Source organism: Lepidochelys kempii, chromosome 15, assembly GCF_965140265.1.
Source record: "Lepidochelys kempii isolate rLepKem1 chromosome 15, rLepKem1.hap2, whole genome shotgun sequence".
Lineage (NCBI taxonomy): Eukaryota > Metazoa > Chordata > Testudines > Cheloniidae > Lepidochelys > Lepidochelys kempii.
Window position 1 is genome coordinate 26464963 of NC_133270.1, and position 25289 is coordinate 26490251.

A 25289-nucleotide genomic window follows, 5' to 3' on the forward strand; every position below is an offset into this window, starting at 1 on the left:
ATATGTATCGATGACACAAGAACAAGTTAGCTACCGTTTTTACAGACGATAATTAGGCTCTCTCTGTCCAGGACAATAACATTTGCTGAACAGGCCTGGGCTATCTGTTTCTCTGCAAGGGCAAAAGGGTTTACTTACCCGCTCACCACTGATGAATGCAGTTCTCAAGGTGAAGTTGTGTTGTTTAGCTTTTTTAAAACATATTTCTAAATATATAGCTATATAATCTGTATCCCCACTTCTCTGGGGAATTTGCAAGTCAAAACGTATCTTGTTAAGACATTTAAAGATCTTTATATGGCAATGGTGTAGCATCAAAAAACTATAGAAAATGTTGTCCAGTTATGTTGACTGACAGTATCCAGTTAGGACTCTTACTCGAGGCTTAAATTTAGGTTCCTGTGACAGATTTACTCTGTACATTAAAAGGAGAGCCAGTGGCTTTCCAGACGACACAGAAACTCAAAAATGTTTCCCCCAAATATTTTAGTCTGTACATGTTAGTGTGAAAATACCTGGTTAACATTTACTGTTTGTAAACATTTTAAAAACATCTCTCGCTAGATATTTTGCTTTATAACTAAAATATTTTAAAAGCATAAAATTGTTTTAGCTAAACAGACAAAAAAACATAAGACATGCAAATGAAGGCTCAGAAATAAGGACAACTCCAGTAACATTAACATGAAAACTACACTTAGTAAGGACAGAATGGATTGGGTACTTACAATGTAAAAGAAAAAAAGTTTATCAGAGTAAATTTTTATGCCAGAATTCACTATTCCTAAATCTATATTTAAAACGTTACCTTATAAGCACCAAAGGAGTTAATAAAAATGGCCAGGAATTAAGTGTTTAATACAGGAACTATTTTTTTAAAATTTATTGTTCAGTCATAATATAGTTATAAAGATTAAAAAACCCAAACAAAAATATGTATTTACTTATTTTTGAATTCAAAATTGTTACTGCTGACATAAGGGTGTGCCATGACCTAGTTACACAAGACAAAGATGGATTCCAAATCATAAGGAAAAATCCAAATCTTTTTTATCTTCCTTCTTCATTGAGTCCTTTAAAATGTTGTCAGACATTAATACAACACTGAGAAGTCCTGAAATGGATGGTGTGGATTCAAATAAAGTATCCCCTTTTGGAACAAAGGAAAACCCAGTTGGCCATTTAATTCCATTGCAGAAAAATGGCTGCCTGATCTGTTGGCCTCTCCTTAGCTGTCTGGTGAAGGATGTTTTTAGATCAGCGTCTAATAACTCAAGCCAAATGGAAGCTGCGCGCTGATTGGCTGCGGGCTCCTGGTGCCTTTAACCAGCCAATTACCTAACCACGGCCAAATTACAAACCAAAAGCACAAGATGAGCTAAAACAACATGAAGCCCAAAGCCAGGCGAGACGCTCCTCGCCCAGGAAAAGAGGCAAAAAGAGAGATCCCCAGCTGCCTTTCACCGCTCAAACAAAATGGAAGCTCCACGCTGATTGGCTGCTGCAACCCCAGGACCTTTAATAAGCAAAACTGCTACTTTCTCCCCCTGGTTCCCGTCCTGTGCAATGGACACATTGTAACACCGCGGCTCGCCAGCCAGCGGGGCTCGGTGGGGCTGCGGGAACACACGTAGCGGGGGGCCAGGCATACAGCCCTTCAGCCCGGGCCGCTCCCGGGCTGCCCCTGCCAGGCTCAGTGAGTGCCCCCAAACTTGTCCCCCCTCTGTCCATCTTGTTTAGAAACAGTTTGCGCTAAGGTAAACGCAGCCCGCAGATTCCAAGGAATTCCCTGCATGCCCTTAAAGCGGGGAGGGGGGCCCCCTCCCCAGGCTCGGTCGGCTCGGGAAAATGCATGGCCCTTTATTTCGGGTGGGGAGGTGCCACGGCTCGGCGAGGCTGGGGGCTTCGCGGCGCGCTGCAGCTGCTGTGAATGTGCCTTCGGTTGAGGGCGGTTAGCCATTAGCCGAGCTCCATAGTGGTGTATTGTGGGATGCCTGAGAAGCAAGCAGAAAGCACACACACAATATGTGTTGGCTCGCAAAAAAAGGAGGCAGGAGCCTTTCAAAAGCAGTGTAATGTAACCAGCCGAATGTGAAGAGGAGCTCGCCTTTCGCTGCAAGGAGACGATCGGCCGCCTCGCTCAATGTCTTTCAAGGAGATCAAGGCAGGGGAAAAAGCCAAGCACCCAGAAGACCATGGCAAAAAACAGAGTTCAAGTGAGATTGGGTCTTTCCCCCCCCCTCCTCCCCTTTCTGTCTCTTGTCTCACGGGGGTTGTCTAAGATTTCCCCCATTTTAGAGTCTTCCTGTTTGTGTATCCCCCCCCCCCAGCTTTGATGGGTTTAATGGGTGATTCTTAAAATGGGATCTTTATTACATTTTTTTAAAACTTTGTGTTTTTCCCCTCCCTCCCCCCGCGCCAGGTTGGATCAACGGAATGGAGAACAGCACACAAGCCAGCACTTCTGTCGAGAAAAGAAATCACCACTGGAGAAGTTATAAATTGATTATTGACCCAGCTCTGAAAAAAGGACAGCATAAACTCTATCGTTATGATGGGCAAAATTTTAGCATGCCTGTAAGTGTCTTGTTTTTTAAAATAAATTATATACCCCGCACAAACCTCTACCTAGCCCCCCCCTCCAGCAGTCCTTGTTTAGGGGAGGTGTTGTGGGGAAAGGATTTTTTAATGCTGTAATAATTCATGTTGTAACAAATGTTGGAGGGTGGGGGGAGGAAAAGACTCGAAAGTTACTGCCACCTGACACAATGTATTCAACTGTCAGGATCCCAAGAAGGAGCTAAAACCTGGAGCTTTATTTCTCTGTGTTTCCAATCTGTGTCTATTTCCCATTAGTATCGCAATTTGACACGTGTTTGTGTGCTTTTCTCTTCCCCTGAGGCTTCCCCTGCTTCCCTGTGGTATGCTTCCCGCCCCCCTGAAATTTCTAGCAATATTATTGATGTTTTTTGTGTGTTCTGTTTTCCCCCTCCACCCCACCTTGCAGAACTCGGGAATTGCTCCGGTGGATTGTGTCAGAGATCCCAGGATAGGAAGAATATGGACCAAAACCAAGGAGTTGGAGCTTTCTGTTCCCAAATTCAAGGTACCTGCACTAACCTTTAGGTTTAGTTTGGATTCTTGTTATTTGTCAATTGAGCTTGAGTTTGAAATAACTTAATGGGCCCTTTAAATGACAGATTTGTATTAATATTATCTGGCAAACTGTTTAACAATAATCCTATTCTATAAAGAAATCAATACATCTGTCTGATAGGATCAGTTTACCTGTTTTGAGTTACAACTCTGATGCTTGATATAGCTGCTTAAAATATGTTTTTAAGATGAAAAAGTAACCATTTCCATATGAATTTCTGAGAGTGTAGAGGCTGGATTTCTCTTCAGACTGGTGTGACATTGTTTGTAGACAGTTTCTTTCCCCAGAGTTCTAAGGAGACTAACTCTATCTGTCTGTTCCAAATGATTTAATTTTCTGCTGCCAGTCTCCCTCCTGGTTCTTAATTATTTGTATTTAATTTTGTGTTTGTATAAATCTCCAGATTGATGAGTTTTACGTGGGGCCAGTGCCTCCCAAGCAGGTAACCTTTGCCAAGTTGAATGACAACATCCGTGAAAACTTTCTGACCGACATGTGCAAGAAATATGGTGAAGTGGAAGAAGTAGAGATTCTCTACAACCCCAAGAACAAGAAGCACCTGGGCATTGCCAAAGTGATCTTTGCCACAGTGAAGGGTGCCAGGGAAGCCGTCCAGCACCTGCACAACACATCAGTCATGGGCAACATCATCCATGTGGAACTGGATACAAAAGGTGGGAAGCAGAATTTAGCTTAATTCTCTGTATAGTTGCAACCCCCTGCGTCCCCTCTCTTCTCTTAAATGATATGCTTTTCCAGACTGGAGGGGCTGGATGATTAAAAAATACTAATAAGTGAATGTTACTCTTTTCCCATCTGCCTGTCTCTCCTTTTCTCTGGGCCACTGGAAGTCACGTGGAACTGAATGTGTTGTCTGTTGCTAGGAGACAGTCCTGTAATTTACAAAATGCTGCCATCCTGTCCATTTCATTCACTCACACTGACACGGGTTTGGCAAACTCTGCCCTTGCCATCGCCCTCAACCCATTTCAGAATCTCTTTACAAATGCCTTGATCTAAACTGGTGACTGTTTTCAGAGGCTTAGAAATGCACTTCGAAATATGGTTGTAAAGTTTTTCCCTGTCTTAGAAACTACTATATCTTTAAAAAACATCTGACTGAACTGCGGCAGGATCCTATTTTCTGAGCTCCTGGCGTTTCACTGGTACTTAGCAACAAACCCAAGTCTGGCAGTAAAAAGTGTACAGCACTTGACACTGTGTGAGAGCACGCGTGTGTGTGTGTGTGTGTGTGTGTCTTCTCTCTCTTAAAGGGACAGTAACACTTTTAATCCTCAGCATAATTGAGGCACAATGGTACTACTACAGGAATTAACAGTGCAGTAACTATTCAAGTACTGAAAATATTAAAATTTTGCTTATTATTGTTTTATGTGTGTTGTTTTTTTCCCCCAAACATGCTAGTGAAGGACCTTTCTAAACATCTGGCTGAAAGCTAAAGCTTCCGTACACAAAACGTTACAGGCATTTATTTGTAATTTTTATTATAATTATTTATTATTATTTGCACTGTAAACATGATAATTCCAGTTTTAAGTATGTGTTGCACTGTTTATCTTCAAGAAAGAGGAAGAGCCCATGAACACCTTTCTCTCAAAGCAAAAAGTGCTTTGTTTGTCTCCGTTAACCATACAAAGTATAAAAAAATGTTTCAGCAACCTTCAAGTGCAGTCAGTGTTTACATAACATTTAGTATGTAGCACGTGTTATGTGAGTATAATGGAATAATTTTTGACATTACTGCCTAAATATTAAAAGAATGCTCAGAAAAGTTTTTTAAATCATTTGCCATTATAAATAAACCGTGACTGTGAAATGCATATGCTTTGATTTTTGGGATTTAATATTTTTAGCACTATTTCATCTTAAATTGTATATCACCCTATTAATTTGAGGAAGATTAACATATACATTGAAATTGGAGCAAAAGCCACTTTCAGAATTAATAATGGGAATTAAAGTGGATTCACAGGGGGTGAAAGTAGGTATTAAGAGGTTTCAGAGTAGCAGCCGTGTTAGTCTGTATCCGCAAAAAGAACAGGAGTCCTTATGGCACCTTAGAGACTAAGGTGCCACAAGTACTCCTGGTTTTTTTAGGTATTAAGAGAGTTCTTGAGCAAGCTGATTGGAGAGTTTTCCTCATTTTTTTGTTGATTTTATATTTCACTTTTGTAATCCTAGAACAGGTGGTCATCGTTCAAGAGCTAGAAAAGTTAACTGCATGTTAAGTTGGTGGTTTTGCACGTTTTAATTACTTTGGTGAAAATACGAAGACCTCTTAATTTTAAGTTGCACTTTCATTTTTACATATAACTCATAAACTCTCTCTATGCGACTCATTTTAACCTTTTAAAAACTTGTGGCTCTTCTGGTTCTTTTAAAAGATGCAATAACACCAGCAATGCTTTGTGGTATGGCAAGATCAGTTAAAATATAATGCTAAAAATAGCGGTTGCAGCTTATGACATCTTTGGCTACACAATCTGTAATATTTATTTTACTTATCCATTTATTCCCAATATTCAGCTTTTCAAGAAGGTAGTAAAATGCACTTTTATAAAAATTCAATATTGGATTCCAAATTTTAGCAAAATAAATGAGTATAAAAAGGAGTGCAAGAAGTGTTTTATCTGTGTATTTAATGATCAAGTGGTCAGAGCACAGGACTAGGAGCCTGGAATTCATGAGTTCAAAATTCCCACTTCTGAGATGGGCTTCCTGTGTAGCTTAAAGCAATTCAGTTAACTTATCTTCCTCCATTTCTCCATCTGTAGAATGGATATATAGTTAATTACCTACCTCACTACCTCTATGGGGGTAATTCAAAGCTCTGTGAAAATGAAAATACTAAGTATTTATTAATGTTTTACTGAATAAAAAGGGGAAAATGAGGAAGCTACGGTATTTGTGCTATTTAAAAAAACTAATTTTAAACTTGCTTCTACATCACAACATTGATGGCGAGTGCTATAATTTCATGTAAATTCAATATTTCAAATGCCCTGGGCCAGATCTCCAGCTGCAAATTGTCATAGCTCCATTGACTTTAACTGGGCGATGACAGTTTACCCAAGTTGAGGATCTGGCCCAATATTTATGTATGTGAAGCAGTGTTGTAAAACTGAACATTACTGAAGCCTGATAGGCAGTATTTATTCATCCAAAATTGAATTTAGTGGGCGTTTTACCTGAATAATGCAGTATCAAGCTCTTAATCTGGAGCGGATTCTTTAGACAAGTGCATTTGTAGATACTAGTTACGCACAATTATGTACGAGAATTGGGTGTTTGATCCTGCAGCACTTACTCATGTAGTCCTGTTAAGTGGGAGTACTCACTCACTTGAATACATACTGTGTGTGCGAGCTGCAGGTTCAGGCATTGGGTTTGTGCATTTTTACTGTATTTTATTTCTTTTTCAGTTATACATTACTTACTTTTTTTTATTTGTAATTGAAAAGAAAAAGATTAAAAACTCTGGGTAAGAAACATCTTCTGCTGTGTTGACTTAAACTGAATTTTCAATTAAAAAAATTATTCTCACATTCAAAAAACCAAAGTACTCACCCCTCATGTAAGCAAAATTGAAAATATCTCAAAGGGTCTGACCCAGCTTCTTTTGAAATCCATGACAAACTTACTGACTGCAAAATGAGCAGGCTCAGGCTAAAAGTAAACAAACTTGTCTAATATTAAGAAACTGTGTCTTCACTAGAATTTAGCAGCCTGAAAATGAGAATGTTAAACACAGATATCAGTATTGCATGCAGGTTTGCATTCTGTAAAATGTTCATGCTAGGAAAGTGCTGCATACACATTACACCAAAACACGGGTTAGCCAGTACCTTCTTGGAAAAGTGATAATTATTTTGTCCATTGTGCTCTATTGCATCTCATTTGTATTAATAACACCTCATATTCTATTGGAAAGGTTTGAGGAAAAGGCGTCTAAACTGGCTACAGGTATCGTCAGAACTAGTTGTTGCATTTAGTGAGATGAAGCTTTTATGAAAGTTAGTTTTACCATTTGACACTTCTGAGAAGAGAGAGATTACTGCTCGCCAGAAAGCATGGCGCAGAAACAGAGCAGCCAAATAGAATGAGAAGAGGGGAAAAAACTACTTAGAAACCTCTCTCTCAAGGGAGCACATTAACAGAGGCTACTGTATCTTTAATTATATACATCAAGTTAAGTGTAACTACTAATGCTGGATTCTGCCCTGGCTAATTTTTTTTACTGCTTTCCAGGACCTTTTCCCATTCATCTCAGCGAGGTGGCCTATTGATAATGCATTTTTTCAGATGCTGTAATTGAAGATGTGGTCATTCCCATTGTCCGAGAAGGGAGCGCCTTGCATCACTTGTCCCGCAGATTTTTAAGAAACAGTGGCTCTTACCTTAAGTGCTGCCGTGGCCTCCTTTACTGGAAAGATGTTGGCTAAAATGGGGACTATTAAGCGTGCTAGCTGGGTCTGGGGAAGGCTTAATAAAGAGACTTTCGATGTACAGTGTGTGGCTTTTTTTTTTTTTTTTTAATAAACTTTCATTGTGGTTTGTGCAGGTGAAACCCGTATGCGGTTCTATGAACTGCTGGTTAATGGTCTTTACACTCCGCAGACCCTTCCTGTAGGCAACGAGCAGGATGTCTCGCCAACTGTGAATGAAACTCAGCAGGTACGGTTTGCTTGGGTGTATTTTAATCGTACATTTCTAAAAATTTACAAGCAGACAGTGGTTGATTCAAATAGATTTTCCTATCACAAGTGATGTGTGGTATTGTTTTGTTCCATCCTGGGGTAGTTTTGTCAGTACATTTTAAAAATTACTTTAAAATTCATTATCTGTATTTAAATAAATACATTGAATCTAATAACTGGAACTTGCTACAGCAAATTTAATTCTTTAAGTATCATGCACAAATTCACGCTGTTCCTAAGTGAATATTGTGAGTGATTTGTGTCCTGTTATAAATATACAGAACCAACTAAATGCATCCTAGTAACTTTAGTAATTTCTGTAATTAAGGATGCAGGGCCAAATCCATCCATCGGGTCCTCCTGTTGAATTCAGTGGAGTGACTTGCAAGGATAAACTTGGCCTCTTTTCCTTCACTGTAAAGGTTATTCTAAGCTTTTGCTAGAAGATGGGTAAGATGTGTGTTTTGAATTTTAAAGGTGAGGGTATCCTTTCTGCCTTTTTTTCTCTTAAAAATATCAGGAATGCCCATCCTGGTTCCTCTGTAGTTTTTCAGGAGGCCGTTTTATGCGTTTGAGATTTTTCCCCCACACCTTTCAAAATGAAGAGTAGAGGTGTTGTGTCTTTAACAATGACATCAGTTCTCCAAAATGGTCATTGGAATCAGTTAGTTACCAAAAACAGAGCCAAGAAGTTCCAAAATCAGGTGCCTAAAGTTTGGCTCTTAAGTAGTAGTCTATGTAAACATCTCTCTTGCAACTGACTGAACAGGCAGTCACCTGCTTCTTCATGGACCACCATTTAAATTAGAGAGATTCTTTATGGGCCCACCATTGTGCGTGGAATCACCTGCTGGTTTGGAGCCATAGACTCCCAAATAAAAGTGGCCTGACTTTTCAGTGGTCTTGAGCACCCTGAGCGCCCATGGATTTCTGTCCACTTTTATGTAGGAGTCTGATTATGGATTTAGGGGCCTGACTCGAGGCATCCAGGTTTGGAAGTTTTGGCTTTAATAGTTTTAAACATTGTAGCTATAAATCTTTTCCCCCTCTCAATTGCTCACCTTTCTCTCTCTTTGATTCTTATACTGTTCTCATTTCACTAGTTCTCCAGATAGACAAGCCTTGAATACTGAATGTGAAAATCAAACTGAAAAAAAAACAAAAAAACCTATCCCCAAACTCCCTCAGAACAAAACCTTTCAGGTCATCTTTCTCCATCATAAAGAGGCCTCATTTCTTCCCCAGCAGGTCATCCTTAAATGTGGAAGAGTGGAACTGAAAGAGGTTGTGATTTGACTAGATAGCCTAGTCCTGCCAGGTGCTGAGCCTCCGCTGTTGGGCACCTTTCACTCCCAGTGATTTCAGAAGGAGTGGATGGTGCTCAGCATTTCACAGGGAGGTGCTTATTACCTCGTTACAGATGATCCAAAATGAATGTGTACACTTCTACTATTATGGGTTGTTTTTCACAGTTATTAATGAGACATCTAATTGCTTCATCATTTTTTGTTTACATCAGTCACCACCATTATTGTTGATTAAAGGGCTTGCAATTTATTATACAATATTATCCTGACTCAATTTTTTTGGGGTGACCCACAGAACAGTAATTCTGGTGAGTCCTTCAGTTAATGTCTACCAGATTCTGCCAAGACACTGCTAATGTGCTGTAGTAATTCCAGTAGAGTAGCTTGAAATGTCTTGATTTGCCTCCTTTCCTCCTGTTTCAGCAGTAAAGGTCAGCTGATCTGCCTGCTCCCTCCTTACAGCCCCCCCCCCCACTCAGGGCCTGATCCAAAGCCTATTGAAGTCCATGGAAAAACTCCCATTGACTTCAGTGGGCTTTGGATCTGGCTCTTACGTTGCCCTTGGCTGGGAGTGCGCTCTTGGCTCTCACCTGCAGGCAATAAAATATCCAGGGAGTTGATACACAAATTAATTATAGGAGGAGTAAGTCTGACCTAAGCTGCCTTTGTAACCTTTGGAGGAGGGGGTGGTGTGAGGAAGAGAAAGTTTAACTGCCAGATCTTTATGGTCTGCAACAGTCATACCATGCAAAAAATAACTACATCTGCAAGTGTGTTTGTGTCAGTGTATCAGACAGTTGGGTGCTGCACAAAACCCGACAGTGCTGCTGATTCTGTGGAGCCACTGGCATGCAAATTTTAATTAAAAAAGTAGCAGATAACTTTTAAATAGGATCTTCAAAAACTATTACTTCACTGCGACCTCAATAACATCTTCTCTGTTTTTTGGTTGGTTGTTTTTATTGTTGCTGTGTTAGAGCTCAGACCATCTCTTGCTGATGTGCAAGGGATTTAGACTAGGTAACTCTCTTTTACCTATCCACATTACTGAACATTGATTTTGGCATGATGCTGATATTACTCATCATTGTTTGCGGGGTCTTTCTTTTTCTTTTTCTTTTTCTTTTTCTTTTTGTTACTGGCTTCAAGCTTTAATTGGATTGTTTGGATAAACCCCTCAGTGTGCCTTTGAAGTAAATTTCATTGAGATCTATTATTTGGCTGTTCTGCAAGGTTCATGTTTTTTAGTTTTTAGATTCCATAGCTGGAAACATTGTACCTGATCCTTGTCTTTGTGAAGTTTCTGTTTAATTTTTGTTTGTTTGTTTGCAGTTCAGACACAACCTCTTTACATATAGTAGATTGACTCTTCTGCTAGAGCTTAACGTGCGACAGGTGGGGAGATCAGGGGTCTGAGCTGACAATCAGACCAACAGAAAGCCCCATTGACTTCCACAGGTTCTGTACTTGCATACAGATCTACTATGTGGAACTGATTGCAGATGTGGAGCCAGGGTGTATGTATATGGTCTGATTTAATATGTGTATGGTCTGATACGTAAACTAGCTATTTGGGTCCCTTCATACTGTGTAAAATAGTCTTAATCTTTTGGTTTCAATGGTACTCTTTCATTCTCTTCTCTAGTTACATTCAAAAACTGACAGAATTTTTTATTTTATTTTCAGTATTCTTGATGTCTCATGTTCACCTGATTCTCTTGACCTTTAACATTGCTGCTAAAGAATAAATAGTATTTGCCCATTTCCTTTACTTCCTCTCCTACAGACTTTTTAAACTAAAATAACTGCCTACATATTTCAGTGGATAATTATTTGTGCATGACTTGGTTTTCAGAGCTACAAGCACCCCCTACTGCCATGGAACTCAATGGGAAGTCTTGGTGCTCAGCTTCTCAGAAATTCAGACAAATAGTTTTTGAATGTGTGTGTGCGTGTGTGTATATCTATATATATTATTTACTTTTATTTTATTTTTTATAGTTGACTGATTCTGTAAAACGTCTGAAAGACAGTAACCTTTCTTCTGCGGGATCATCCATTACCCCAAACAGTAGCACCCCGTTTTCCCATGATACAGCCTATTCCAGCTGTCGGCAAGACACCCCAAATTCGTATAGCCAGTATACCCCACAGTCCCAAGGAACCCCGCTCACCCCACGACTGGGGACTCCGTTTTCCCAAGATTCAACCTATTCCAGTCGTCAAACGACACCAGCTTACCATTACGGACAGGACTCTGGGTATAAACCCAGGAGACATGAAACAAAATTTACAGATGCCTACAATAGACGACCAGGACATCACTATGTCCATAACTCTGCAGGTGTTTACAGAGGGTCAGAACATCAGTTTAGCACGTTCAAGTCTCATCAGCAAGAGCCAGTACAATATTCTCACACTCCTCCCTTGAGCCACTCGGGTTCTTCAAGTTATAAATCTGCCTTCTCTCCATACCAAGCACCAGCTGTATTTCCCCCATCTGATGAACAGCAGTATCCCCAAACTTCCAGAGACACTGAGTACCGGAGACCTGCACCACCTCCAGCTGAGATCTTAATAGAAGGTAGTGCTGCTACGAATATTGATTTTGTTCCTGTGAAAGAAAAACAGGAGGAACTCCCATCCCTGCCGCAGTCAAACTGTCTTACCGAACAAAGTACAGCATCCTTCTCTCAGACTCCAGAAAGGAGTGAGACGCCTGGCACCCCAACCATGGAGTCTGAAATGCAGCATAACAGTTTAGACTCGAGGATTGAGATGCTCTTGAAAGAGCAGAGAACAAAGTTACCTTTTCTCAACGAACATGATTCGGACAATGAGATCCGAATGGAAGGTAGCCCTATCTCTTCCTCCTCCTCCCAACTTTCTCCTATCCCATTGTATGGCTCTAACTCTCAGCCCAGTTATAGAGGTCAAACCCCATCCTCACGTCCCTCCAGCACTGGCTTGGAGGACATTAGTCCGACACCGTTACCAGATTCTGATGACGACGAGCCAATCCCTGGGACAGCTACTCTGAGTCAGAATTCAAGAGGAACGTCAGAGGCAAGTATGACTCCTATTGATCAGCTGAGTAGGACATCCAAAGCTGAGACTTCTGAGACTAAAGAAATGCTGCCTGGTGACCAGACGCCAACATCAGAAAAAATGGATGAGGTAAGAGAGAGAGAGAGAATTCAGATAAGCTACATGAATGTCTATGTGACTAGAACAAGGTAGAGCATGTACTCTATTCAGAAAGTGGTCTTTAAAAACTGCTGTGGTTTTTTTGAGCCAGGGTGGTTTTAGCCAGGTTTGACTCAGGGAGTTGGTAATGGGTTAGATGTGACATGAGCTGATGGTCTTAGTCCAGTTCCTGGTTAACAGGCATCCCTATTTCAAGAACAACCCCTGTAATTGGTAGTTTCATGTAGGGAGCTCTATGATTGAATAGTCGATAGAAACTGAATTCCCCCTTGGGGGTGCTCCTTCCAGCTTCGGGTTGAAGCTTATTGGTGAGACTGTGTGGAAATTTGCATTACCACTGCTCGTGCATGTACTGTCGTGTGGATCAACAGATTCTTGAGTCACCAGAGCTGTCAGTCCAATACCGCTTGCCAGCTCTGATGTCCCTTTTAAAAAATACATCTACTTTGGTAGTTGTCACATTGTTTATTCCATCAGGTGTGAACAGGAAACAGTTGTTGGGTTCTAACATACTCTTTCCTTAAGCGATTTAGACGAGAGGTAACTGACCTACTGGGGATGTGTTCCACTGAGTCTTCCAACAATAGAGCACAGCCTGCTGCCTCTAATGGAGCATTTGGGGATGAAGGACATCAAGAGCTTAACTATATGGAATGCTGCCAGCAGACAGAGAGTGCATTGCAGTGGGTGTTTTATTTGGTATTTCAATTGAAACAAATGTGAGTAACATACTGTAATGTACATTTGGGTCCCAGTATAACACGTCACTGACAGTCAAAATATATATCTTCACAAGTGCCTGACCCTTCTATTCAGTACTGTTTATAACCGGATCTCAAGCAGATGAAATTATTATAATTTGAGTGCAAGGAAAAATCACATTCAGGGAGACATCTAATGTTCTAGATTGGTGCTGTCTAATAAATGAACACTGTGTAAAAGATAATTGTTTATTTATAAAACATTTCTGTAATTAAACTGGCAGAAAATACTTCCCTGCTCCGGTAAACAGTTGCTTCATTTCCACCCTAGAAGTGGCTGCATTTCAGCAGCAGGTGCAGCATTCCTGGGCATCTGTGGTTTGCAAAGTGCTTTGGGATTGTTTGGGTGAAAGGCACTACAATCATCAGATCACACATTTTAAAATGTTAAATAAGGCTAATAGGAACATTCTCCTGAGATCTATTTTTTATGCCTAAATGATGACCGATACTTTGTGTGTGTTTTGTAAGTAAGTACATGTTCAAATCTTTTTGAACTTGGACGTGCCGGTCCAGCTTTAGAAGCAGTTTAACCACTTGGTGTGCCCCCATTCTCTTTATAGGCTGACACAGTCTCCACCCCTCTGGTAACAGGACTGCAGAGGAGAAAACTCTCTGATACATGTTTACTTTGGGGCCCCAGTCTTGGTTGGGAAGTGGGTTTTAAACCAGAAGACATTCCCTGCAGGATTGAGAGAGGATATTTTTGAAAAACCCACGTTTTGTGACTTGCTTGTTCACAGATGGAAACTCTGCATGATCTGTTGGGCATTATGGGCTTGAATCTGCTTTCTTTTAACAACGAGCATTTCAGCACATTTTAAAAATGGGACGAATGCCAGTGTAATAGTTTGGGATCAGGGACTTTCTACAACTGCAATGTTAATGTCCCTTACCGGCCTCAGAGGAGTTCCCGGTATATTGTATTAACAGATTGTAATATGGGACAACAGTGTGCAGAAGTTGAAGCCTGTGATTAATCTTAGTCTTCCCTTAACGAGTTACCAGTGTCAGAAGTTTGTCTCCACAACTCTGTTGCACAAAATGGAATATGTTCTAAAAGCCTATTTAAAAGTCAAAAAGTTGTTAACAGTATCTCAAAACCTATACTCCCTGCTGTTGTAGACTTCTTACACAGAGGTATTCTATTTTTTTAATTCTTAGAGCTGTTTGTTCAGAACCTGCTATTATTTACAAAATCACCCTACAACTATTCCAGTGCGTTTAAAAAAATGTATGTGCCTTTCACTGCTCCTTTATGATGTGTGAGCTGGGTGCTTTTTTGCTTCTCTCCCCCCAGTGACCACCCCCTCCCAGCTTTCCACAAACTAGGTTCTGGCTACCCTCCCTTTTGCTGAAGGATTCTTTGAAGGACCGGAGTTGAATAGCGACTCCACCGGAGGCTGAAATTTGAGTTGTAGCTTTCCAAACTTCAAGTGAGTCAGAAAGGAGTATTGAGTCTTGGGCTGGGAAAGCTGCCGCTCAGGCGTCAGCCTATTGTGATGTTTCTGTTCAGCTCCAGTCCTTCAAAGAATCCTTCAGCAAACAGGAAAGCCAGGACCTAATATTTCTAATGTGTGAGGGGGAAGAGCAGAGCCAAAATTAATATTTGGGTGGGGAGGAGCCTGTAGTAGCCATCTTTCTGTCTTAAAGAAGCAATAAAGGGCAGATACTTGGAACCTCTGTTTCCTTCATAATTCACTTTTAAAGTGTCTGACTGGGTATTGATATACAGTCTGAGTGCACGCTCTATCTATACACACGTGGACTGTGATGTCTCAATATTTGTAATAATAATACCCCCCAAAAAAGGTAGCAGGGAAGTTTTCATTTAAGGTGGCAGCAGTTTTTAATGCGCCTAATCCTGCTTCTGCCAAAATGAATGGGAGTTTTGTCAATGGGAACAGGGTTTGGCTCTACTTCAGAATTGCTGTTACGCAGTCACTCTTGTTCTCTAGGGAAAGCACCATGTACCCTGCATAAAGGCAGGAAACCCAGAGTTGCAATTGCAGAGGTTAAAATGAAGAGAGTGAGGCTGGTCCCTCATTAACCACTCTACAAGACACCTGAGTTTGATTCCAGGATCTGGCCTGACTTTTTGAGCATGGCAGTGTGTTTGGCTCTGAGAAAGGGAATGCCATGCTTCTGTCAGCAACACCTACCCGTGGCTAATCTCAGGATAGTGATTATGGGCTCCAAAGAAAGTCCTGTTAAGCTTCCCTTGGCTGAAAGAAAGCAGCTAAGAAGCAGAGCCTAAAGTGGAGATGAAATGTGGGCTGGGGGAAAGAGGGGGGCAGAGGGGGAAGGAAGGGATCCTCTTACAAAGAGCACATGCAAGAATTTGAGAGAACCTGTAGAGCTCATTCAAACTAGTCTTGAGTACGGGAATGAAAACTGGGGAAGTGAAATAGAGTTTAGTTAAAATTTTATTTTAGCAAGATTCCATAGGTAACACCAAGCAAAGTCTTTTGCCCTGCCTAACTGAGCGACAGTGAGGAAGGTGTAATCCTATCAAGCTCTTTCCAAAAAAAAAAACCCCAAAACAATCTTTCTGTGTGTGGGATTTCAGAAGCGCAAGAGTTAAATATGTAACGTTTGACGTTTTGACATCGCATTTGAGCCGGGTCTTGTTTTTGCTTGGGGCCTACTACAGGAAGAGGCCCTGCATGTGCATATTGGGGAGGACGGTAGAATCAGAACAAGTCACTTTGTTTTATATTGATGGTGCCTTTTGTGTTCCAGCGTATGAAGACTTTAAGCTTTTTTTTTTTTTAAGAGCAGCTTTTTTTTATGATAAGAATGTCATCTGATTAGCACTTCACTTATTAGGAAATACTTTTATGTTGGTGATCAACAGCCTACCAACTGTCCTTGTAAATTGCCTAAGCACCTAGATATCAGAGTGATGGGTGCCTTATAAATGCCTAAGATGATCATGAAAATAGGACGACTCTGGAATAATGAAGAGACTATTGCTCTGCTCTGTACTTTACTTGCTGTGAGTTTTAGTCAAGGGGTTTGTGACACAAATGGAGATTACACAATATGCAGTTGTCTTGAGGACACCTAAAAACTGCTGATGAAACCAGCTCCAAGAGCAAACTTTGTTTTTATGCAGTGGCACAGGTTTTCTTTCAGTTGATGCTAAGATGTGTTGTCACAGGACCACAGTTACTTTATTTTATAATTTTTTTGTAGAGACTTTCTAGATCTAAAATTATAGATCAGCATAAATTGAAAGGAGCCAAATGCATCTCTAGTTAAGCTCCACCGGAGTCACTGGAGTTCCACCCAGCATGAATTTGCCCTATGTATTTAAATGTATTTGAGCTTTTGTTCCTCCATAGTTGTGCCTAGACTTTGGAAAATTTACCATGGAGCCGACCTGAAGAAGAGCTGTGTGTGCTTGAAAACTTGTCTCTTTCACCTCACCCACCTTGTCTCTGTAAAAATATCAGACAGGCCAGTTCCATTGTACCTCCCTAATTCCCCTCCTCAGTTTTAACTGGATATGGCATTTTCCTCCCCTCCTGTTCTAACGTACTGCAGAGAGTTGTGTGCTGTCAAACAGCAGCTACATTCGCACCCTAGAGTTGGTTGCATTTCAGTAGCTGTTGAATGGATTCCTAGGAAACGTAGATCTCAATTTGCCTTTAGCAGTAGTGACCGTGCAGGGGAGCAAAGCAAGGCCATCTGTGCTTCTAGTACTAGAACCATCGTGCCAGTGAAGGGGGGCCGCAGGAGCACTCGTAGCCAGCTACGCCTTGCTGCTCCTTTGTAAAAGGGTGCGTGAGCTGCCTGGGAAACTCTCTCTTGATCAGGGAGTGTGGTCCATACCTTCTTGGAGCTATGCTGCACTGTGCAGGCAAGAACCAGCCCCCCTGCCTATGGTTCAAAAGGTGAAGATCTTTAAGTGCTGCTGAGTGGGGTGGAAGAGACCCCCCCCCCCATATCGTCTTTTCCCCATTCTCATTCCCACTCAACCCACGGCATGATCTGGCTCATCATATGTTAACTGCTTGGAGAGCCTTTAAATACACAATGCTGTATAAAAGAATATAAACAATGATTCGGTTCATATTTGTTGAGGCTGGATGTTTCTGACGTATCCTTTTCTGTAAGGCACAGAAGTTTTAATTCAAGGTAAAAAGAAATGTAAATGCACATTGAGGCTGAGAATTTAAAACCTAAGAGCCAGGAAATTCAGAGCTATGGTTTCCACAGTAGCAGTGTCTTAGTCCTCATGCCCATAAATAGCTGTGTGAACTGTTACGTATGTGCATTATATGCATGCGCACCTGGGACCCCATTTACAGTTAGAATAGGTTTCAGAGGAGCAGCCGTGTTAGTCTGTATTCGCAAAAAGAAAAGGAGGACTTGTGGCACCTTAGAGACTAACCAATTTATTTGAGCATGAGCTTTCGTGAGGAACCATCATCTCTGGACGAGGTAATGGTGGGGGAAAGTTGCGCTGAATTTCCTTGTGCTAATTAAAGATGAAATAACCCTGAGAGCTGTGACTTACTGCCCAGTCTCTCAAACACAGTGTGTGAGTCAAATGAAACAGAAATGTTCCTGAGCGCTGAGGTGTCTAGAATGCGATCATGCTTCACAGAACCTGTTCATAATCGAAATAGGTACATGTTGTGACCATTAATTTCCATCTCTGCAGCCAGCCAATGTCAGTGTAGCAGAGTCTGGGACAGTAGCTCTGTTGTATATGTGCATTATGTCACTTATGCTAAGCTTGTGCAATGTAAGCGGTGAGAGAGAGCTACTTAAACTATGGATTCCGTTCTGTCATTTTTTACTCAAACAAAGCGCCTCATAGAAGACATTGTTACTGGAGGATTGAACCCTAAGAGTGTAAGGCTACTCAAGGGAAGGCAAATACCCAAATCCATTAAAAGATTATTTAAACAGCATGTTACATTTGTCTCTTTCAAATCCTCAGGGGCCTCTTCATTTCCAAGTGTGGGTCTACTGTGAAAACAGACGATGTAAAATCATTTTATTTGAATGTGCTCCTTGAGAAAGGTTCTGCTCCTGTGTAGAGGGTGACCAGATAGCAAGTGTGACAAATGGGGGCACTATTTTCTCAGCGGGGGCGTGCACGGATAGTTGCCTATATAAGACAAAGCCCCTACTATCAGGACATCTGGTCACCCTAGGATGGGAGCCACCGCAGCAGCATATAGGGACCGTAAATAGCCCTCAAAAGGGCTAAGGGAGAATTCCCACCCTCATCCTGGCACAGACACTCAGTACTCTAGCCACACTTAAAACTCAGGGTAGAGGGCATGCTGGGGCAGGATCATGCCCCCCAGGTGCTAGGGGGGGATTCTGAACTCCCCCAGGCTGCGGAGCAAACCAGAGGCCACCCTGACGAGGCTGTTGTAAATTGATGGTTGTGCTGGCTCCTGAAGCAGTGTGGAATTCTGAGGGTGCAAAAATTGCTTAAATGAAAGCCACCTTTTCCCTCCCCCAGAGCCTCCTGGAGGCCCAGCACAGGATTTCAACCTTTGTGTGGATTTGGTGTCCCGTCAGCTGCTCTGAGTGACGAAAATGAGCTGTTACCAGTTTATACGCCTGCAGAGACAGTATGGCTAAGAGAGTGAAATGGACGGGCTCTCTTCCTCGTACAGTCTTGGATTTGTTTACTAACTTCCAGTTGGTCCCTTCTATGAAACCTCATTGAAGGCAAAGGAGTTGCACAATTGTTACCTTCAGTCAAAATTTGGTCTGTAGAATCCATATTATTGGTGATGGTGCGAGAGAGAGACCAACTTGATTCTCACATACCTGGTTGCATTTGCAGGGGGGGTAGTTATGAAAATAGTAACTTGCTTATGAACAGAGCACATTTGATATGGAGTTGAAGAGAGATGACAAACCTGGAACTGCATTTTTTTACAGTCACTTTTCAGAGTAGAACTACATAGGACTGATCAGAACTTCAGTTTGGTTATGTAAGTACATAGTGTATTGTGTTCATACATACATATATGCATGGATAAACATGTTTTTAAATGAAGAAATATTTCACTAGATTTTTATACATAGCCTTGATACTGAAACAGAAGAACAAAAGAACACGTGTCTTGTTAGTAACAAAACTAGAAATGGTGAAATACTTGAGTCTGACTGAAAAATAGAAAGCATATTGTGGTTGAGAGGTCCAGTGCTTCTTTCATTATCTGGTGTCATGCTAGGACTCTGAGGCTTTTAAAGTTTGCATATCTAATATAAGTGACATTTTCATACCCTTTTATAAATCACTGTTGCTGGTTATATATCCTCTTCTAATTCAGTTTTCTCTCAGTTTTACCGTATGTGGTTTTCTTAACATTTTCAGCCATTGAAAGGAATGGCTATATATTATTCCTATTTAAATAATAAGTAAGAATACTGCTCAGAATTTGCATGGTGAAATCTGTAGAAGTTCTGATACTCAAGGTCATACTGCAGCTTTTAAAGCTGTGTGTGTGTGTGTGTGTGTGTGTGTGAGAGAGAGAGAGAGAGAGTGGGGGTGCGCCATTTTACAGCGCAAGTCCCAATCCACCAGCATTGTTCCTAGAGAAGCATGCCCCAATTGGCAACTCTGCCACCCTTTCCAGGGATGCAACGTGCAGTCCTTTACCGCCCAACTAGAGTTGCTTGTTGGTATAGAGGTATGAGGCTGTGGTCCTGCCACTTGTCAAATAGCTATGGTCCATAGGGGATAATATCAGGGAGCAGAGACTTTGCTTCTCAAGGGATTTATGACCAACGCAATAGCTGGTGAATGGTCCCTGTTTTATATATGTCTAAATCCTGCTTTTCACAAATGTGACCATGCATAGAGGCAAAGCAGTGTGAGCTGTGTTTCTGGTACTAGAATCATCCTGCTAGTAAAGGGGGCCAGAGGAGGACACTGCCCAGCACACTTTGCTGATCCTTTGACCAACTCCTGTACAAGGACATTGTGTGGGGGAGACTCTTATGCTGCCTTCTCCTCCCTTTCCTCTTGTGCTCCTGTGCAGGGTTTGGGTATGTCTTAGCCCCAGAATATCTTAGGGGCTTATTAAAAATGCTTAACTGTTATTTTTGGCGTTTTAATTTCTGCTTTTTGTGAATAGTACTTTCTCTAGACCTTTGTTCCCATCAAAGTTCAACCATTAGTTGTGATGTTATTGATATTTGATTCTCTTAAATGCATGTGGTGAGGTTTCGTATTATAATAATGTATACCTTCCCCAAGAATTCCTTCAGTTTCTCCAATTCATTATATGCCCAATTGTCCTCAGCACTTGGTGATAGTGGAAAGTGACCAAGTGAAAGCAAACAAATTACTTGGTAAAAGTGTGTGGCAAAATGAATGGCATTGAAAAATCATGCCAGTGTATTAGGTAATCTGTAGAAATATTGAGAAAATAATTGCTGTTGACATATTGTGCTATGCTGCCTGCTGCCAGCATTAATCTCTCAGTGATTTTTAAGAGAACCGAGAAGCCACTGTGCTCTATGTTCGGAGTGCCCTGTCTGTCTGTCACACATAGAGCAATAGATTGACTCGTACATATTCACATGTTCAGTTGCTGTTGCCCTCCCTGATGTACCCTGAAAAAAGCTTATGCTCAAATAAATTGGTTAGTCTCTAAGGTGCCACTTGTACTTCTTTTCTTTTCCTAAAAAAACAGTTAATGAGTAGGACTTATGCACACGTCAGTTGCAGGTCATGCCTGCGCCCCATGAACTTTGGTTTTCGGTTTGGGGCTTAGTTTGTACCTAGCGCAGCAAAGGCAAAACTCAAAAGGAAACCATTGAGTTCGTTAAACCCTGTGCATGTCATACCTGGGCACAAGAGTTCGTTTGATCCAGACTGCTGTCTCAGGTTTTGTTATAAAACTGCCAGTTGATCTTTTGTAAATGTTTTGCCCATCCAGGGATAAGTTTTTGGTTTAGGTGACTATAAAAGATTGGGAGGCTTAAAAAAAAGTTTCTTTTCAAAAATTTATTTGTTTAGCCTTGGCAATGTGATTGTGCTTTAGAATGTACAGAAATAAAGAAGTGCCTGTTCTGTAAAGATTACAGTGTAGAACACTGGCACATAAAAGTCAAGATGCACTAGGAAATCTAGAGGTGGTGAGTTGGATTTTTTAATGTGCTCCTCCCCTAACTTATCATAAAATCACTTCTTATAGTTTTTGCAAAAGTGAATTTTTAGGAGTGATTTCAGTTAAGGGAAGTTGATGGGTTGGCATCCTGAGATCATCCTATGCATAAAGGACAGCATGAACAATGCACAGAGACAGGAATGAGAGAAGGAAATGAAACCATTAGGTTTCATTTCTCTGTTTGAACCTGGAGCTGGCAGAGTTTCTCCTGGTTTAGAGGTTTGGTTGCAAAAGGGTCACACTGCTGTAATAAAATTGCCAATTTTACATTTTATGATTCTGATATTTTGACTTATGCATTTTGTTGGTGGGATTTAGGTTTAATGTGTATTCATTTTGATGTAATGTAGGTTTATACCTCCTGTGGAGGTGATGAACATATGATAAATACAATTTATCATGATTCTTTGACCAGCAGCTCTCCTCATTTACCTACTATCCATGAAGTAGGTTGATGGCAGAGCTAGAGAGAGAACCCAGGAGTCCTGAGTCTGCAGCTTTAATCAGGAGCCTGGGAGTGAGAGACAGTCAGACATTTTCTACACTTCTTTCTGGAGAAAGCTTAATATAATTCAGGGCAAGGATCGCATAACTGTGTTTTTGTTCAAGAAATGTGTTCTTTTCACATGACTATATGGGATTGTAATGCAGTGAATACAGTAATGAAGAAAGACTCCTTTAGAACAAGGAGACTGATTTTTTTTTTTTTTTTTTGGTAACCGGATTCCTCACAGCTTCCCCTTCTCCCAAAGTGTTTTGCAGAGACTATTATTCCAGGTGCTTGGTGTTTTTTCCAACCACTAAACTTTAATCCAGATCACACCAGTGATACTGGTGCAGGCTTTAGACTCGATCAGGTCAGGTTTAAGTTAATGTTTGGAGAATAGTTTGTAGGTTTCTGCACCATTCATCTCCTGTGGCTGTGCAGTCACTAAATATAGCCATTTCAGCTGGAGGATGTTGTGGCTAGGGGGGTCCAGCTGCAGATATATGAAATGTTTCGGTGGAGGGAGGCAGTTAATATGGGCAAAAAACACAGAAAACCCGTTTTCATGATATGAGCTTTGTACTGTTGCCTAAAACATAAATAACTCTGAAAATACAAAGTTCTTTAGTACTAAACCAAAACCTTTAAATTCAATTGAAATGCAAGGAAAAGTTGGACAGAGTCATACATTGTAGTAATAGGAAAATGTGGTTAAAATATTACATTTTGACTAGGGGGCCATCTTTGAATTTGTTCAAACATTATTTTTGTTTTTTTAAAAGGGATGTGTCCAGTCAGAGATGGCCACAAATTTAGATTAAAAAATAAGTTGTAATACAAAAATCTCTTACAAAACCTAAGACGGTTAGAAATGTTTCCATAAATAAGTGCTGTGTGAATGTCTCACCCTTATGCCTGATCCTCCAAAAGCATCATATAGGTGGAAGACTGTGCCCATGCAGAGCCCCATCGCAGGACTGAGGTCTAACAGATTTTTTTGCGTTTAAATTCCAATGGAAACTGCTTTTTGTTTCAACAAACACCCCACTGCATTGTCTGCAACCCAAGCAGCGTAGCCTAGTGCAGGAGAACCAGAAAGTGAAACTTGCTGTAAACCAAAATTATCTTTCTCACTACTGGATATTTCTTTTCCAGTTCTGCCCATGACATTCTCGGTACTGGGACATACACAAAGATGATAGTACCTGTTCTGAAGGGCTTACAGTAATCAGTTTTCATTGTCAGTAGAAAAATACAAGCTTGGGGTGGCATAAAGAGAGAAATGTAAAAGTTTTAAAATATTTTAGCTGTTAAAAATCTATCGTTTTATTAATGTGGATGAAGATTTTGTTGGGCGAGGGAGAAGATATTGGGGTAGGCTCATCCCTGATGGAACTCGATTGGCTTCAGTTGGACAACACCATGGATGCACTGGGATCTTTATTATTGATCTGGTAGCATAATTTTAAATGGTCCAAAGAATTTAGTCTCTCTACGCTTTTGACTCACATTTTTGGCCATTTTCATTAGTTTGCTGTGGCAACAACATTACTCCACAATTGCTACTATTTTTTAGCAAGTTACAGCATTAATCTTGTCTGCAGTGTGTTAAGCATTGATTACAGGATATGGAATAAAATTTAAGTAGCTACTTCATTTTTGCCATTTTTATAAATAATAAATAATCCAAAGTAAAAAGGTATTAACTGAAAACCGTAAGGTATTTTTAAAGGGAAGATGCATGATTGGTCAATAAAGAGAACCCAGGCTTTGGAATCTAGGTAGTTAACGGACTAAATCAAGTAGGTGAGTTGTGGTGGACTTAATTCTGAATTCTTAAGCAAAGAGCTGTCTTCAGTGTGGAGTTATGACTTTTCTCACAATTGTTTGCACCTTATTTGCATATAGTACTTTGGATGAATAATCTGTCTATGTAGGTACTCATCTGTAATTTCAAACTATTCAACTAATCTCATGGGAAAGCATATTTTGATAAAAACGTTATCCATTTGGAGTAATCTAGAAGTGGCCTAAAACAGAAAATATCATACATATATATATAGTCTCTATATAAATCCATGGTACGCCCACATCTTGAATACTGCGCGCAGATGTGGTCACCCCATCTCAAAAGGATATATTGGACTTGAAGAGGTTCAGAAAAGGGCAACAAAAATTATTAGGGGTATGGAACAACTTCTATATAAGGAGAGATTAATAAGACCTGAGACTTTTCAGTTTGGAAAAGAGACAACTAAGGGGGGATATGATAGAGGTCTATAAAATCATGACTGGTGTGGAGAAAGTAAATAAGGAAGTGTTATTTACTCCTCCTCATAACACAAGAACTAGGGGCCACTGAATGAAATTAATAGACAGCAGGTTTAAAACAAACATGTACACTCAAACTTGTTTAAAATTGATATATTGAACACACACAAGCATTGTTTAGAGAGAGACTTTAATAGGAGGGAATCAAGAGCTTTAGGTTCTTCCCAGCCTATCCTCTTTGGATCCTGGACTGGAATTGCAATACTAATAACATTACTGTGCACTCTTGCAGTGATTTTCCGTCAAGAATCTCAATAATTTAAGCAAAGTGCTTTAAGTGTTATCATTCCCATTTTTACAGATGGCGTAATTTAGGCACAGAGAGGCCCAAAGTCTCACAACAAGTTAGGAAAGGGAACCAAAGTTTGGTCAGGAATCAGAACCCAGGTTTCCTGACTTTTAGTCTCTTGTTCTAACTAATAAACAACCTGCCTGTTTGCAGTGACTTGCTTACTTTCACGGTGATCACCTCTGAAATAACTATCCCAGGATTGTGACTTTCTGCAGGAGAGAATAAGTGGAGAATCTGGGCCTGTCCAAGCACAAATCAGCGAAGAGAGGGCAAAGACTGGCCATAGAAGTTCTCAGCAGGCTAGAATAAGATGGCCTAGTCTGCCTTTTCCATTTCTAAATTCAGTTATTCAAATTTCCTTCTGTACCTATTTTACAAACTGCAGTGTTGTCCTTATAAATGTTTTTCATCAAATCAAAATGCCAATGGAAACACCACCCCAGTTGAGGGATGTATTGAAAACAGTGTTAGTTTGTGACATTTGCTGCTACTTAATTTATGTACTGCTTCTCATCTGTATTAAGGCTAGTGTAACTGAGCAACTATAATATCGGCAGGGAGCTAAGGGGAAGCCTGTTGTCCTTCATTTGGGTACCTTTAGCTACAAGTTTAGGCAAGACTCTCCACCTACAATTGTAGAAAGTTTTTCTACTTCTAGCCTTCCTCCTGCACTGCCCCCCACCATCTGGAGAGGAGTAATACCAAGGAGGAAGTTGCTTTCTGTTACAGAGCTCTTGTTTGTTGGGCAAGTTTTGAAAAGGAAAAACTTTCTGATGCTCCTGTCTGGATATTGCTATAGACATTGATGGGGATTGAGGGAGATAGCTGTATTATTTTTATGAATATTATATGTACGCTTGATATTATTCTGCC

The 25289-nt window shown here is 40.6% G+C and overlaps 2 protein-coding genes across 7 annotated transcripts in view; one reads left to right on the top strand and one right to left on the bottom strand.

Annotated features, from left to right (window-relative positions):
• Nucleotides 1-1465, bottom strand: part of RHOF (ras homolog family member F, filopodia associated) — a 48779-nt gene extending 47314 nt beyond the window's left edge. Inside the window, exon 1 of one of the 3 annotated variants that reach the window (XM_073313497.1) lies at nucleotides 139-1465. In XM_073313497.1, the coding sequence (XP_073169598.1) occupies nucleotides 139-315 (177 nt within the window). In that variant the 5' untranslated portion in view covers nucleotides 316-1465. The remainder of the gene's footprint in view (nucleotides 1-138) is intronic. The other 2 variants (XM_073313500.1, XM_073313501.1) reach the window with 2 other exon arrangements.
• SETD1B (SET domain containing 1B, histone lysine methyltransferase) overlaps nucleotides 1104-25289 on the top strand; it is a 70211-nt gene continuing 46025 nt past the window's right edge. For 3 of the 4 annotated variants that reach the window (XR_012155135.1, XM_073313481.1, XM_073313482.1), the window contains exons 1-6: nucleotides 1725-2216; nucleotides 2423-2577; nucleotides 3008-3106; nucleotides 3561-3831; nucleotides 7740-7852; nucleotides 11184-12359. Coding sequence is in view for 3 of the 4 variants with exons in the window: in XM_073313481.1 (XP_073169582.1) it covers nucleotides 2144-2216; nucleotides 2423-2577; nucleotides 3008-3106; nucleotides 3561-3831; nucleotides 7740-7852; nucleotides 11184-12359 (1887 nt within the window). In the remaining variant the exon portion in view is untranslated. Of the gene's footprint in view, nucleotides 1697-1724; nucleotides 2217-2422; nucleotides 2578-3007; nucleotides 3107-3560; nucleotides 3832-7739; nucleotides 7853-11183; nucleotides 12360-25289 lie in introns of those variants that run through there. The other variant, XM_073313483.1, reaches the window with a different exon arrangement.